This window comes from Zonotrichia leucophrys, chromosome 1A (assembly GCF_028769735.1).
Source record: "Zonotrichia leucophrys gambelii isolate GWCS_2022_RI chromosome 1A, RI_Zleu_2.0, whole genome shotgun sequence".
NCBI classification, from domain to species: domain Eukaryota; kingdom Metazoa; phylum Chordata; class Aves; order Passeriformes; family Passerellidae; genus Zonotrichia; species Zonotrichia leucophrys.
Window position 1 is genome coordinate 16,138,228 of NC_088170.1, and position 16,047 is coordinate 16,154,274.

At 39.3% G+C, this 16,047-nt stretch overlaps 1 protein-coding gene across 3 annotated transcripts in view; it reads right to left on the reverse strand.

Moving 5' to 3' along the window:
- The window catches only part of SCUBE1 (signal peptide, CUB domain and EGF like domain containing 1), a 208,553-nt gene that overhangs the window by 41,492 nt on the left and 151,014 nt on the right, over window positions 1-16,047 (reverse strand). For all 3 annotated transcript variants that reach the window (XM_064701742.1, XM_064701743.1, XM_064701741.1), the window contains one exon: window positions 6,889-7,011. In XM_064701742.1, the coding sequence (XP_064557812.1) occupies window positions 6,889-7,011 (123 nt within the window). The remainder of the gene's footprint in view (window positions 1-6,888; window positions 7,012-16,047) is intronic.

The following is a 16,047-nucleotide window of genomic DNA, read 5'->3' on the forward strand; positions in this document are numbered from 1 at the left end:
ACATCATCAAGAGGAGGGGGCCAGACAGAGCTGTAAAAAGCAATTTGAGAGCAGTGTACTTTATAGAGTTTAACAGTATAAGAGCTACCATACTGAATGAGACCTGAGGTCAAACTAATCTACTTTCTAACTTACAACAGTAGCCTATGTCAGAAGCTTCATGGGAAAATAGAAGTGAAATAATCTGTCCCATCTGCCCTCTCCATATTAGGTCTCATTCTATTAGAAAGTGATTTAAAGCCTAGATTGTGAGATTTAATATGCCTTCCAAGAAGCAGCAACCAAAGACCATTCCCCTTTAACTTATGAAAACACTGCTGCAGAGGGGAGAACTGGAGGTGGTGGAGGGATGTGTTTGTTTTCATGTTTCAGCAGACTTAATTGCTACAACCAACACTGCAGATACTATCACTTGGCAAACAAACTTGTACTGGCTAGAGCTGTTTTTACTTCATACCTGGGGCATTTATTGTTTCTGGGTATGATCTTGAAACCCTTTTTTCTCACAGAGGCAGACTGTACCAATATTCACAGTCTCACTGACACCCAGTGTAACAGAAAGGATTTGAGAAGTATTCCTTTCATTGACAGTGTAACATGTTGCTTACCCAGTGGAGTATTTTTTAATCTTGATGCGAGAAGCAATATGGTGCTTGTCATAATCGAGATATTTTTGTAAGGCTCAGTGGTGCAGAATGCCAGAGAGAAAATCTGCATAGGGAGTGAACATCATCAGTGAAAGGGAAATCATCCTGAGTTTTCTTTCTCTGAGCTAGCCTGATTTCCACAACAGCTCCCAGTATCTCCTCCAGAGCATCAGTGCCTGCTTCTCGAGCTACACTGCCCTGGCAGCTGAACCAGCACTGTTGTCTGTGCATGAAGAGTTCCCACAATTAATACACACTTGGGTCACACTCAGCTGGACTGGATGAAAATCAGCCTGCAACAAGGCAATGTATTTTATATGGTGGGACACATCTATCTGATGAGGATGAGTATATGAGTGCATTTGCTTTTCTGTGTATTTAACAGGGGAAGAAAAGGAAAGAGACAGAGGAGACCAACAATGAAACTTTCCACCCCTTTTCACTGGAAAGTCGAACCATGTTGATAAACTGAATCTGAGGGGCCAGATGCTCCAGCTCTGACTTCTATGCTCTGATGTGTTTTATTATCTTAGATGAGTGATTGTGTCCTATATAAATCAATGCAAGGGCTGCATCCTAATCCTGGGACCTTCATCAGGTCATGTGAGCGGGACAAGGCCCATTGCTTTGTTGAGTTATATGACCAAATGTGAGTGACAGGTCACTGTCGTGTAACCCAAGGGTGCAAACCTCTTTGGCTGTTTTTTATTTTCTAATTTGGTTACTCTGTGTCAAAGATGGCTGGGGATTCAGTGCTGCTGATGTGGATGCCCTGATTTATTTGGGATTAAACTGGTCCTGTATATCCACATTTATCATCAATGGTTCCATACAGAAGAGTATAATGAAATCTTTGTAGCTAATCTTTAGGGGCTTCTCTAGGCCAAAAATAATTCCCACAAACACCTTCTATCTGTCCTTCCCTGTATGATTAATCCCTCATTTCATACTTATTTTCAAAACGGAGATACCGTGCTGGGAGATCCAAGTCTTACCCTGGGAAGGCAAATAGTGCATATTTCGTACAGTTGGAAGATGGACATTATGAAAGGTGATTACCTACCCAGTTAATAGGGCAATGTTTCAAGACCAGGCCTGCAGGATCCTTGGATCACAGACAACTACTGTTTTTCAAGGTGCTATTTTTCTTTCTTTCATTCTGGGATGAAAGAAGGTTTCTCCTGACAGTAGGCATTGGAAGTCCTATGTAAACCATCCCTCTATTGACAGATATGTAGAGATATAAAACAAACCAAACAAAAAAAACCCAGGAAACAAAAAATCCAGAGCTGGACAAAATTTGAGGTGTATTGCAGGACAGCACAGCAAAATGCTGCCGGAGTTACTTAGGAAATTGCTTCAGTATCTCCTCACTGCTCTAGGCCATTACTCCAGTTGCTCCACTCCATGAGCATCAAGTCTTGAGGAACACTTGTCTAGAAGTGAGACTGAGGAGAGAGGAAGGGTGGAGGAGTGGGGCATAAGAAGCACATTTGTTTTCAATGAAAGACAAGTACAAATATCAAATACGATGGTTTTAATGCTCATGAGAGGGAAAACTCCCTTGTAGTGAGAGGGAAAACCACCTCAAATCTGCTGTACTTGGACCTCCACTGGAGAGCTTTGTAGCTATCTAAATATAGTGAAAAGTGCCCACAGAAAATCACTAGAGGGAAAATTCAATTATTCATGAAGTAATGGGGCAAATTCTGTTTGGGATTTCCTATTGTAGAAACATGCATCCCTGAGTCTCCTTTGGACAGACACCAACAATATCAACAGCAGACTGTGAGACCCTGTGTTCCAGTGCTTGGCTACAAAAGGGTCAATTACATTTGTTTAAATGTACTACCTTCTGCTAGGAAGGTAGTAAAGAATAACCAACAGTCAAACTAGCAATACTTCAAAGCAAATAAAAATTGCTGTCATCCATGGCTGTAAAGAAGACCCAAAAAGGCCAGGTGGCCCATGCAGGTATTCCATGTGCCCTGGAGGTACTGTTCCCTGGTGGACAGTCATCTCCTTTCATACAGTGGCTCTATCAATTCAAATGGTTGGTGAGGAGGAAACTTGAGCAGACTTTACTATGTCTGTGATATCACCAAACCCCACTCAAAGCCTACTCTGGAGATTGTAACGGGACCAGAATGATGCAAATGCCTTGAGCTTTTGCCCCCTGCAAAAGTTTAAATTCCTTGGTGTAGGAGGATTTGTCTCTATTTTGAATGGGGGTGGTGAGGGGTAGAGGGTGAGTGTAGATTTAGCAGCCCAAAATATTACATATTGATCACTGGGTGTTCCTACTAAAAACACTTCCCCCCCCCTTTTTTTCCTTCTATCTCTACCACTCCCTGGAGAGATTTGCAACAAATGTGTGTCCTGTCTTTCCCAGTCTTGCTTTGCAAAAAGCAATGCCTAGAGCAGGAAGAGAAAATTAATTATGATAGAATTTCACACATTTTTCTGGGTGCTTAATGAAGCTTGAACTTGAGCAGAGTAGAGAGACTGCTTATTGTTGATTTTTTTTCAAGATCACTGCACAACAAACAGAAACTGAATAAGCAATTAAGTTAACTGGCTCTAAAACTCATCCTGGCTGAGGATTAAGGTAATTATGTCTGAGCTTACACACATTCATTGCAGCATTATTTCATTACAGCAAGTCTTGCCTGCTTGCTTGTTGCTGATGTCATTCTAGAACTGATCTGAGTTGTTGTCCTTCTATTACCAAAAAGGTTACAAACACAAACTGTCCTTGCTATAAATATAGCTATGTTATTTTTACTACATGTTCAAAGGAGATGCAGACCTCTTTTTGCTAGGTTTTTACAAATAGATCCAACTGTTTCTTCCTGCACCAAAGTATTTACAATACCTTAGACTTAAGGGATCAATTAAAGTAATACACAATAAATGGGCTTGATATTGTCATGAAGTGATTTCTCTGTCAAAGGGAGGGAAAAAAATCTATTTTTTAGTCTGAGCGAAAAAAAAAGACGCTGGGAAAACAGTATCAGTCTGCACAATATTCCATACTGCAGTATGGATTCTTCACCTTCTGAGTTACAAGGAAATTTCCTTTTAATGGCTGGAATGCAGGGGAGGGGAAAGGAAAGGAACCCCCCACATTCTCCTTGTCTAACAAGGAGCCACAGCGTGAGAACCACTCCCTAGCAGAAGTAATCTGTGACTGACAATGGTTTTCTTGGCAGCCAGGGATAAAAATGGTTTAGCTGTAAACAGACAAATTCAGAACATTTTAAGGCCCTTTCCTAAGGCAAGGGTTGCTTACACAGGTGCTCAACATGCAGGGTGGCACCAAGAGAGTACCAAGCTTCAGATTCCTGAAAAAATCAAGGAATTTTTGTATCAGGATATGAGCACAAGCACAAGAGAAAAAGAATACCTTGTTATGGACAAATGAGCACGGGCAGATTTACCAAAATTGGAGATTTGTTCTCTGGGCAGTCCAGGTATTTATATGCATGATCTTAGGCAAGATGTTATATATGGCTTCACCCTTCCTGCCTAAAAACTGAAAGAGAAATACTTTCATCTTCACAGAGAGCATGAATATGGGGAGGTACTTGGTATGACTGGGGTGGGAGCTCTGCAAACAACCAGGACAAAGTCTGTGACTGATACAATTTCCCTGTAATCTCAGAGTCAGCTCTGAGGTCTACAATGAAAGGACATGAAGGAAAATAGGCGAGGTGGGACAACTTCAGAATTTCACTGGGAATAGAAAGGAACATTTAATATTGAAATGTGTAGAATTGCCTTGTGCTGATATTAATGATGCACAGGTTTGGAGATGAATGCGCTGTACACTGGGGAGGCCACCCGAACTAAACAGGACCCAGTCCCAAACAAGGCAGACTCCTAAGGCCCTAAATGAGTGTTTTGTAAACATGTTGATTAGTAACTGAAAGAAATCTTTATTTAAAAGATGAAAACCAGAAGAGAAGGGCAATGTTGACAGAAAGATCATAAATCATGGAAACTCTATTATGAATCAAAACAACAGATGTAACATGAACAACAGCATCCTTTATAAACAGAAATTAGACTGTTCTGTTTCACTCTTTGGAAAGGCTAATATGCCTAAAATAAATTTCCCTGAATCTCTCATTAATAAGTTACAGTCAGTGTTGACCAGCTGTTACAAAAAACCAAAATGTGGATGATTTATATCCCAGAAGAGTCACTCACCCCAAACCACATTTTCCTGATGGAGCGGACATTAAGAACTATAACCACTTCCCCTGACTATATTCTTTTCGCAGGGGAAGAAGCAAAGTGCAGGTGATTCATATATCAGCAATTTCTTGCTCTGCATTCACTTTCCTTCTCTCTTTATTAGCAGGCTAATACTGACTGCATGAGTCACCAATTATCACCTTCAGCACCAGACAGGAACTAAATTATCACAGTGATCTCTCCACAAAGCCTGCATCACACCATGTTTGCGGGGGCCCAAATACCTCAGACTTTAAACAGGAAATGACTTTGTCCTCCAGATTTCATGTTATGAAGAACCAGAGTTTCTGGGATGTAGGAACTTGTCCAGCCCAAAACCTCTCTGGACTTGCACTTATCTATCTTTTACAGCAACAGATAAGCTACAGTTTATCAATCAGTGTAGCATGTAGAGACAAGATGGATTGCCTGCCCTTCCTCACTGACAATGGAAAAAGCAGGATGCCCAGACCATGGTTGTACTTCCATGTCTGATCACATGAGGGGAAGAAGATCAGCTGCTTTAGTCCTTGCATAGTGTGTTTTGTTACTGGTGGCTCCCTCATTCTGGAACTCTGGCATGTGAAGAAACAAAACTCACTTGAATAGCATTTACAGAGCTGCTTCTAGATTCTCACTATCATCACAGAAACCTGATTATTTACAGGGAGCTTTTATAGCCTACTATTAATGCTCTGCATAATGAAAAAATAAATTCTGCACCAGCTCTTGCCTAACTTTTCTTGAGTTTTTCCCTGGCGTCATAACAATTAGTTCAATGGGGAAACCTCTGACTGATACCACAGTGAAAGCATGTCATCACACATGAAACTCATGAACAAGGTCTTTCCAACCATCTCTAAATACATCATGGACGGAATGTTTCTTTTTAATATTCTGTCCCTGTTTTTAGCAGGTAAATCAAAACCTGGCAACTTCCCCATGTCGGACACAATCTTACATTTCACACATGCTGAATTGTGTGGCATGAGCTGTGCTAATCTCAGCTCTTCCCATCCTGTCCAGCCTAAAACCAACCTTTCACTAACTCCTTTGTGCCTAATCACACAGTCAGGGTGGAGGTGGCTTCTCAAATGATGGATAGAAGAACCAATGAGAAGCAATGGAAAAATTCTGAATGGCACATATATATTCAGATCATGGTTTTTCCCTTGTGGATTAACAAAAAAGATCTAAAATACTAATGCTGTTTTGGACTTCTAAACTTTTACTTATTCAAAACCCATGCAAATAGTCATGTATTAATAAAATGGCATTTTCTGCACAAAAATTTAATTGAATACATCATCCTTCACTTTCTTTCTCTATTGATGCATACTCATCTTTCTAGCCTTTCCTATGAGTTTTTTAAAAAGTAAAGCTACAGAGTTTAAATGTCATTTCTCCAAAGTGGGACATGGTCAGTACTTGGAAATGGTTATGCATCTAATTAGGCACAGAATACATAACATCAGATGATTTAGGTAACAAATCATAACATGCACAGCAAATGATATAAAACATGCTTCATTTGAATTCCCACAAAATGCCACCATTATCCCTTCATAAATAGTTTCTCTCAGGCAAAGGTGAGCTTACAAATCCAACCGATTTTTTATAGTTCAAATCTTGCAAATGCTGTATTACAGTCAGTTACCCTGAATGATTCTGGTCTAAATAAGATAAGCCTCTGTCCCATTCAGAGCATAGCAAATGAGAGGATCTGAACATAAGACTCTCTGCCTGAGGCTATTCCACTACCCCACTTGGATTTTTACACTTTAACAGGATACTGGCATTCCTACTACTAAAAACAATGAAACAAGACATTTCTTCTGATCCCACCTCAGAAAACAGAAATCTCACAGGTGTTTTCTAACCTTACTTACCTACAATTAAAACCTGCAGTACAAATGACTTAAGTATAAAAACAACAAGAACAAAAAAATGCACTGGAAAAAACATTCTCATTATGTGAAGAGTAAGGTTAATGAGCTATTACCTTGGCAGGTCCTTTCATCTGTGAGCAGTTTATAGCCTTTCTGGCAGCTGCACTCAAAGCTGCCAACCGTGTTTCGGCAGAAATGGTCACAGCCACCATTGTTTACCAAACACTCATCAATATCTGCAAGAATGAACAGCAAAGATTTAGTTCATGACAGCAAAAATTTAACTTGTGACAGCAATTCAGTTGTTCAGGGCAGGAATACAGGAATACTCAGATCCCCAACGAGGCTACTGTCCCTGTCAAGAACCAGGTTGGTCAGATGTGTCCCTCCCAGACCTATTTCACATGGCTTACAAGGAGAGCTATGGCCTGATCTGTTCAGGAGATAAAGGTGTTTCTCTCAGAACTGGAAACAAAAGATGACCCAAGCTGAGGTACTTTGGTGTTAAGGAACATTCATGGAAGCATCTCTGTAGATGGAGTGCTCTGCCTGACAGCAGACTTCAACCTGGGAAGGATGTGAATAGTTTTACCTTGTATAGGAACTAACAAAACATAAGAACACACAAAAAAATTGAAGAAATAACAAACGTGAAGTAAAAGACTCTTGAATTCTGAAGAAATACTTCCAACATCCTTACACAAACAAATGCAAGGATACATTTTCTCAGAATGACCATTATATGTTATTTTGCTCATTATTCAGCGACACAGTGACACAGAGTGTCATTCATTTTCACGTATCAAACTTTTCTCACTTGGTGTAGCAGAAAAGGAACTAACTCTGAGTGCATGTGAAATGTTGCTTCTTCAGTTATTCTGAAGACAGAGCACCTATTGCCTTCATTTGAAAGCCATATATATATATATATATATATATATATATATACACACACACACAGTATGAAGGATAGCTCAATGGCTCTTACTTCAAATAGTGATTATGAACTGGACTGATGAACTTGATAAGACCTCTGTTCTGAATTTCATACTGATTATTCTGCTTCCCACTCCTTTTAAGTTCTCCTAAATGTTATGAAGATCTGGAATGACCAATCCCTTTTCCAATCCATAAAAGGTTGTGAAGTAAGTATATAACAGGCCACAAAACATCATTTGAAATGCAGAGTATCTTTCCATTCTCCTCCAATTATAAAACCATGGATTTATGTTTATTTGAAAAAGGGGGAAATAAAAGTACTTTTATTGTTTTTCAGGAGAAGAACAGTGCCAAAAATTAGCTCTTTTAATGAATGTATATAGTGAAGAAGTAATATGACATTGAGCCTTGGCTTCCCACTTCTGTAACTGAAAACAAGACCTTTCAGGAAACTAAATGGAGAGCAATGTTTCCTTTTGGAAAGCTTCTTGCTATAAGATCTTTGAAACTTTGAGGTAACAGCTGGCCATTTAAAGAGTAAATCTTGCAAAATGCAAATCTAGATGCCAAAAGGTCTAACATATGAAGATGGGAATTTATCAAAACCAGCAAGATGATGGTGAATGAAGGACATGCTTTAAAAATTATTTGAATTCAGCAGGATTCTTAGTGAAAGTAATTCATTAAGTTTTGGAAACATATGATTCCAACATGGGAACGAGGCATGGTGCTTACCACATTTCTGCATGTAAAATATAAACAGCAGCAAGAGGAGTGAGGTGGTAAATCTAAAAATTTGAACCACTGAGAGGGAAATTCAGCTATAATTTCTAAAGAGCACTTTTTTGCACACACATTGACAGAAATATGTCCAGGGCTCAAATAAGCAAGAACAATGTATATTGTTATAAAGCTTTTCTTGTGAGTTGCACTGAAGGCAAGGAGATGGGAAATTTGTTCTCAGACCCTCTGAAGTAATGCTGCTGCTTATTACTTTTGTGTCTGGCTCTGCAGAGGAGTGGCTTTTGCATTCAACCCAATTAAAGAATGAGGGTAAATTGCAGGCAGCAGCTGTGGAACACCCTGAGTGCTTTGTGCAAAAAGCAGCTCAAATCTTTGTGTCTTGGGTAACAAAGTTCTCAAAGTGCCCCAAAATCAGGAGTCTGTTTGTTGTCTGTGGTGCTCCAGTTCTGGCATTTGGCTGGTCAACAGCAGATAACCCTGGGCTCCCAACCTGATAGATCTGGTGAAGAACACACTGAGCGTCACCTTTTGTAACACAAGGAGACTGGAGGCAGCAACCCTTTTGGTTTGGCTGTGATCATCTGCACAGGTCAAGACTGGCAGTGAAAAGACAAAAGTTTTGGCCCAATTCCTGCAGCCTGGCATTTCCTTTTGTAGAAGTGATTCCTCCCAGCTCCCTAATGTGCAAATGGGACTGTGGCGTGGGTGTTAGGATGGATTACCACAAAAAATCCCATCCTTTAGCAGAGCACAGGTGTACCTAACTACAGTTTAGCATGCCCTGACAAAACTGTGGGACAAATGGAATTGTGAATTAAAATTACTAATACGTTATGCATCATAAACACACAGAAGAGTCATCCATCATGAAGAAAGTATCTTTTACTCGTGATAAGAACAACATGACCTTTGGGCTACTCTGCTGCCTGAGACTGCTTGAAGTAGAAATTACTTGCAGCCTGTCAAACACCATTCTGGAATAACGATTGATGTTTTTAAATGATGGCCCCTGGATTTCACATGTTAAATTCCAGTCTCTTTTCTGTGTCACTCACAACCATAAGGGGTAAAAATGAAACTCTGCTGGCATCAGAGTGTAGATTTTAGGCTGTTAATAACTGTAATTCCATTAACAATGCAGCATATTAACTTTACACCAGCAATTCTTTGGAATAATTCTAAACCACTATCTGAGTAAAACCTGTGAGAGTCCACAGGAAAAGAAAGTATTTATTCATTTCTTCTAACTGGAAAACATGACATGACCTTTTGAAACAGGGACCATCAAAACAGAATAGAGGTCAAAACTGTTAGCTGCAAAAACATTCTAAATAACATAAACAGTGCCAATGTCTCTGCTTTCACTGTATTTCTTTCCATGGTCATAGCGAGACTGACAAGGCATGTAAAAATTATTTCACTCTCTGGAGAGCAGCACATTGCTGCATTTCACTTGGAAGAGAGCAGTATCCAACTGTATGTATCATGTCTAGCTGGTTCAGAGAAACTGCAAGAAGTCTGTATCCCCACTATTTTTCTTTCCTTGGTCATAAATAATATGTGTTATGAGCCATGTGAAAATAAATTATTCCACTGCATGAGAAGGTAAGGTCACATTTATATTTAAACTCACTGGTACCCAACTTTGTCAAGTGCCTCTTTGAACTTCACAGAGAGTAAGTGTGTCTGCCTCTCATGTTGGGCAAAAATACACAGTGGAAACCCATTGTGGTGTCTCTACCAGCTTTGACATTATTTAGTCAAATATCTCCCTACTATTATTGGAACTGTCTCTGGAGCAGCCATAAACCTGTTGTTTTCAAACAGTTCTCAAGTGGCTCCTTGAGATGCAGGTTGCAGAAAAATAGCTCCAACTTCCCACACGCTCTGCTCCCCTTTATCCTCAGAAATGCAGGAGGATGTAAAGAACTGTATTTCCTCTGAGGGGTTGTACATAAAATGCCCTGATGATCCTGTGAGAGTCATTTCAGACCGAGAGGTCTGATGGGCTTTCAGTGCGTTGGGAATAAATCCCAAGGGATTTATCCCAATGCAGTGAGTCAATATTGTTAAATAATACCTTGCTCATCCAAGCTCATGATCTGCTACAAAATACCAAAATGGGACACATGCAGGTATGAAAATACAGGCCAGTGAGAAACCGGAGAGGTATTGAAAATTATGGTCAAAACTATCAGGTGAAGGTATGGTGTAACAAGCAACTCATCACTCAAGCCTCCTGTTAGCTCTGAAAATGGTTCATCCAAGCAATTAAATACAAACAAAAGCAAAGATAAGATTTGCAACAAGGAAGCTAACACCTTCTTTAAAGTTGTAATATTTGAAGGAAAAAACCCCAATTGCAAATATCTGCACCTGGAGATGGAGCTCAGCAATACCATCACAAAAACTGTGTGTCCATGTGAACCCAGGAATGAATCATGGGTTTGTAAAAAAAAAAAAAACAACAAAATAATTATTGTAATAAGTATATTAATCTATAATAATAGACTCTCCTATTTTTTTCTGAGGATGTCAAAATGTGAGGGAGGCAGTGGAATCAGCTTAAAATAAAAATATAGAAACTCAGATGCTTTGTGCTAAGTTGCATAGCTACAATGCTACAATTTGACTCAGCTAAGCAAGCAGACTGTTATTTTTCTTTTCATGATCTTGTGAAGATTAATGGGAATGCCTGCTCCTCTTCCACCTTTTTTAAGCTCTGCTCAGTGCACTTCATGTTTGGAAGGAGCTGGTTCTGATCAGGGTGCATGTATGCACTTGTGTGTGCACATATAAACCCACAGAGATTTGCCTCGCTGCATACAGGCCAGGGAACAAATTAAAAAGCAGGGATTTTAGGTAACTTAGAACTTAACATTTCACATAAGCTGCTTAAAGGCAACTGAAAGGGTAATCAGCATGCAATCTTCACTTAGCTGCTGAACAATGATGGAGATGGAGGTTTCCAGAGCCTCATCACAGGCCGAAGTGAGGATCCTCCTTTCAATGGCTGGACAAATATTATAACTGATCGTGTCTGTCTAATCCTTCACAGATTTAAAATGCTACCTAGCTCCAGGAAAAGAATATACTCCCAGATCAACCTAAAATAATTACTGAAACTTCATAAGCTTCTTCTTTTTAATAAGGAAAGCCAGCGTGTTGGAATTAGTAATGCTATTACGAGTATACAGTGGACATCAATATAAATACATTTTCTGCAAGGTACGCTGGTTTGCTAGTTGTTTTTGTTCCCTGATTTCCTTATTTTCCCTTGCTTTTCTTCCCTTGCTCTTCCTCATGGTTTTACAAATCACCACTGTCCCCTAGAAATTGGAACTAGTGATGCCTTGTTGACACAGATATTAGTTCCCTGCTGCACACAGACCACAAAGAATAAAGCAGCCACAAAACTTTTTAACCCCATGCTGGAGCTAGGGAAATAGAGGAACCGAAAAAATAACTAACTCATCCACACTTGAATCCAATTTCAGTGTACAACTCAGCTGGTTACCCTGGGGTGCCAATCAGCACAGGCTTGCACAAAACACCTGGCACGGCATGCTGTTCTACATTACAAATATTACAAAGCCACCAATGCTCAGACTGAAATTTTTTTGATATTTGCCCTGCCACTTCTCAATAAAACTTGTAAACTCAGGATTAACATAAGCAGAAGCTACCAGGCTCCACTTGCAATACTCTAAATGTAATATTGCATAGCATCTTAAGTAATGCATGCCAGGGATATCTGATTATGGTAGAAAGATAATTTCATATCCCCAGATCAGTGGATTCATTGGATCAGTGCCACTAACATAAAATCTAAATCAAAGTAGAACACAGGTTCTGCTGTTCCATCCAGAAGCATCAAGCCAGCTGTTGTGGAGTTAGTTTCCAGGGAGTTGGAAGTCCTAGTTCCAGTTTTACAATGGATTTATCCAACATTTGGGCAAGGCGTAACACTTCCCTGCTTTATTTCACTTGCAAAATTGAGGATTGGTAATTATCACTTGGCATTTTCAGGACCAATACTTTCAAATGCACATTATGGAACAAAGTGTTAGGAATCCAAGCCATTTTCTGTCAAAATTTTTAAGTCAAATTACAGTTGTTTTAAATTTGGTCTGGGCTTCAGAATGGCTTGATCCAGCAGCAGGTTCCTTGCTGATAGTGCTTTGCACTGGAAGATTTTGTGAATCTCTGCAGGACTGTTAGGGCCATGTTTACTTTAGGAGGTACAATTTCTGTTCCAACACTCCACCTGAAACTGCACAGTTCATTGTCTCTTGCTTGTTTCAGGGAGGAATAATTCTATTTATGCAGTACCTTCCACTTGAGGATTACAAAGGACAGCAGCTTATTTTCTTCATTACATTAAACCTACACAACATTTCTGCAGGAGAGATACATTTAATTAATTCTTCTTTAACAAATGTGAAACTGAGGCAGGTAGGATAGTGTGCAACTTGCCTGCATCAGATAGCTACAAAATGAAATAAAGCATATATTATAGCACCTCTAATTTGAGTTCTGTGCTTCAACAACATCCTCATTTTCCCTCCCACAGTGCTAATTAACTGTAAAGTATGATAGTCATTACTGAACTGAAGTTCCACTAAGTAGCAAATGAAGATTCTCTGTTTAATTAGCTTTATAGCTGGGTTGTGGGACAAGGCATTTTCCTAATTAACAGGATTAAATCTAGACTGGGCAGACAGGAATGAATGTAATTAAAATTTAATCTTCCTCATCCTGAAAACAGGCTGCCCACAAAGTAGAGAGCTTTGTGTAAATGCTCTTAGAGCATGGAAAGGTTGAGGCAGGTTTCAACACATTTCCCTCATGTCACTTTCTCAATTTTCACCTGTTATCTTCGCAATTTCACGAAGAAACCTGTCTTCCAACACAGATGGTAATCTGTCACATATGGATTTAGGTGTCAGCTATTCTCCTCCAGGACATATCCACTCTGACATTATCCACCAACCAATCAATAAAAGAGTCTGCCAGGCTGCCAAGAGATCAATCACCTTGTAAAACAAACATTATGTCCTATTATTTTCTTATTACAGTTAATTAGATTTATAAAACACAAAAACCTTCACAGGTGAAAAACTCAGAAACGCTGTCATAATAGGTTAGGCCCAGATTTCTCATTTGTAAAGGGGAAGGGATTTACTAAATCTAATGTGAAAAGAAAGGATTTTCATTTAAAATTTTTGCTGAACACTGAATTCTTTTCTAACCTTAAAAACATGTTAGTGCAACGCTACAAACCCAGACAGTGCAAGCTGAGGCTGTGACACCAGAATGTGAAGGGAACTGGAGACATGAAGATACAGACTGATAGTCTTTTCAGTGTCTAGGCTGAGCTAAATGTTAAAACTACCCCTCCTCCCCAGTGCCCCCCTGCCAGAAGCAAAGATAAAGCTCACAGGAATCCCAGGAAATAAAACTACTTTTCCTCCTCCTGTAACATTTTATCAATCAAAATGCTTTCGTCCATCAAAATACTCTTTATAAAACATTGAAGAGGGAGAAATAAGCGTGCTGTTCAACCTCCCATGTGTACTTGGGGACACCAAAGAATGTGTTTCTGTTTTTTACAGAGCATATGGAAAGTACAGGAAATCAGATTCTGGGAAACTCGGCCGTACCTGTGGCCACGTGGGTGAGTACAGGCGGCTCTGGAGGCTGTGGGTAAAACAGTGGGAGAGAACTGGGTAAATACTTTCGGCTGACTGCTACCTCAATTATTCACACAGCCACTACCACCAGAATAACTCTATCTGTAATGTTTCTGCAGCAGGAGCAGAGGCAGAACAAAGTGGGTTGCTGCAGGTTAATAACAAGAATAAAATAGTTAATTCAGCGTTTCTTAAGGAGTAAATCAGACAGAGCTATGGATGACATCCCTGGCCATTTTCTCTGTGCTAGGTGTCACTAAAAAACAAGGCCTGGCTTTTACTGTATTTAATTTTTCAATATACTCTGAATGAAGAGCAAAGGGGCAAGTGAAATAACTGCAGTATTGGACCAAGATATAAGAATCCGTAAGTTTAGTGTATGAACTCAATTTACATTTACCCATAGTTGTTTTCATTTACCCCCTTGGAATTATTAACTGCTCAGGAAAGCTCTGTACTTATTTCCAAGAATCCCAGTTTGCTTATAGAAAAGTGTTTGTTTAATTAAATAAAATTGGTATTAAGGGCAGTTAAAGGTACTGGTGTTCTCTCTAAAATCACAGTGAAACTGTGATAGCTTTACTGGGATAAAGCTACTCCTTCTGAAAGGGGCATTTGAATACAATTAGCCCATGATAATTTAAATAGCTCTTAATGAATTAAAGAAATTTGGATGCTGACCAAAAATTAACCCTCCAAAAGTTTTTGAAGACACTACTTCAAGCAGCCAGGGATCTGCTCTGTACCAGGGAAGACAGAGGCATCACTGAGAGCAGGATCTAGTCATATTAAAGAAGAAAAAACATATTTTATAATGAAAAAGGCAATGATAAAATAATGAAAAAAGTGCTTTAAGTTTTGAAAGTTGGAAATTATGATCATGTGAGTAGTCAGCTCCCAAGTAACAGAAAGCACAGCACACTTTTCCCTAATATACCGTGGTTGTTGATCCTCAGGGGGCTTTATATTGTTGAATAAACACAAGGTCTTTTCAACAACTGAAATGCAAAATATGACCCTCTGAAGCATTAATTTAAAGGATTTGGCATTTTCAAAGGGGAGGTTCACGAAGACAAATAACAACTGCAAGTTTCTAGGGAACAGGGATATTGCCTAGTCATGAAAAAACCCCTAACTTAGTACACATGAATTTATTTTGTGGGGATAGATGAAACCCTTGGGAGGGAATGAAACAGAATGATTTACATGGCAGCTGACCCAAGTCTGCAATTTTTAAATGGAAGATAATTTGTTATATTATATTTGTCTGTCATGAACAAGTCTACAGCAGACAAATGAATTGTATCTCTTTAAACGAAAAAAACCCCTAAACCCAAGGCCCAGCTGAAAAAAAAAGGCAATTCCCTTAAAAATAGGGAAGGGGCAGTGAAAGTTTCACACATATTCTGGATTAGATCAATTTGCAGCAGCAGTTAGTAGGATTCTGCTCTCCATTCTCTCTCTCTTTTTTTTAATTAAATTTTCTTCTTTCTGACAAATTTTGTCTGTGTTGATATCTAAAATTTGCATTTCCTTTTTTTTTTTTTAAATAATGGGTTTATAATTTGATTTTTCATCACTGAGGTTGAAACTTGAAGTGTCTATTGGAGAGTCTGAATCAATTATGTGTCTAAATCAGTCACACACATACTCCTCAGTGTGTGTTCAATTGCTCATTTTTCTGATTGCTAGGCTTCTGACCACTGTCACTACCTACCACCAAGGGTTTTCCATTTTATTCTCCCTCCAATCCTACTCATCCACTCATTTTCTGCTGGTAACCAGTAGCTTTTCCCCCTCTCCAACATCTCTTCCACAATTTATGGTTTTACCATGACCTCTTCTGAGCCTTCTCCTCAGTCCAATACTCTACCACCTCTCTTATCACACACCAAG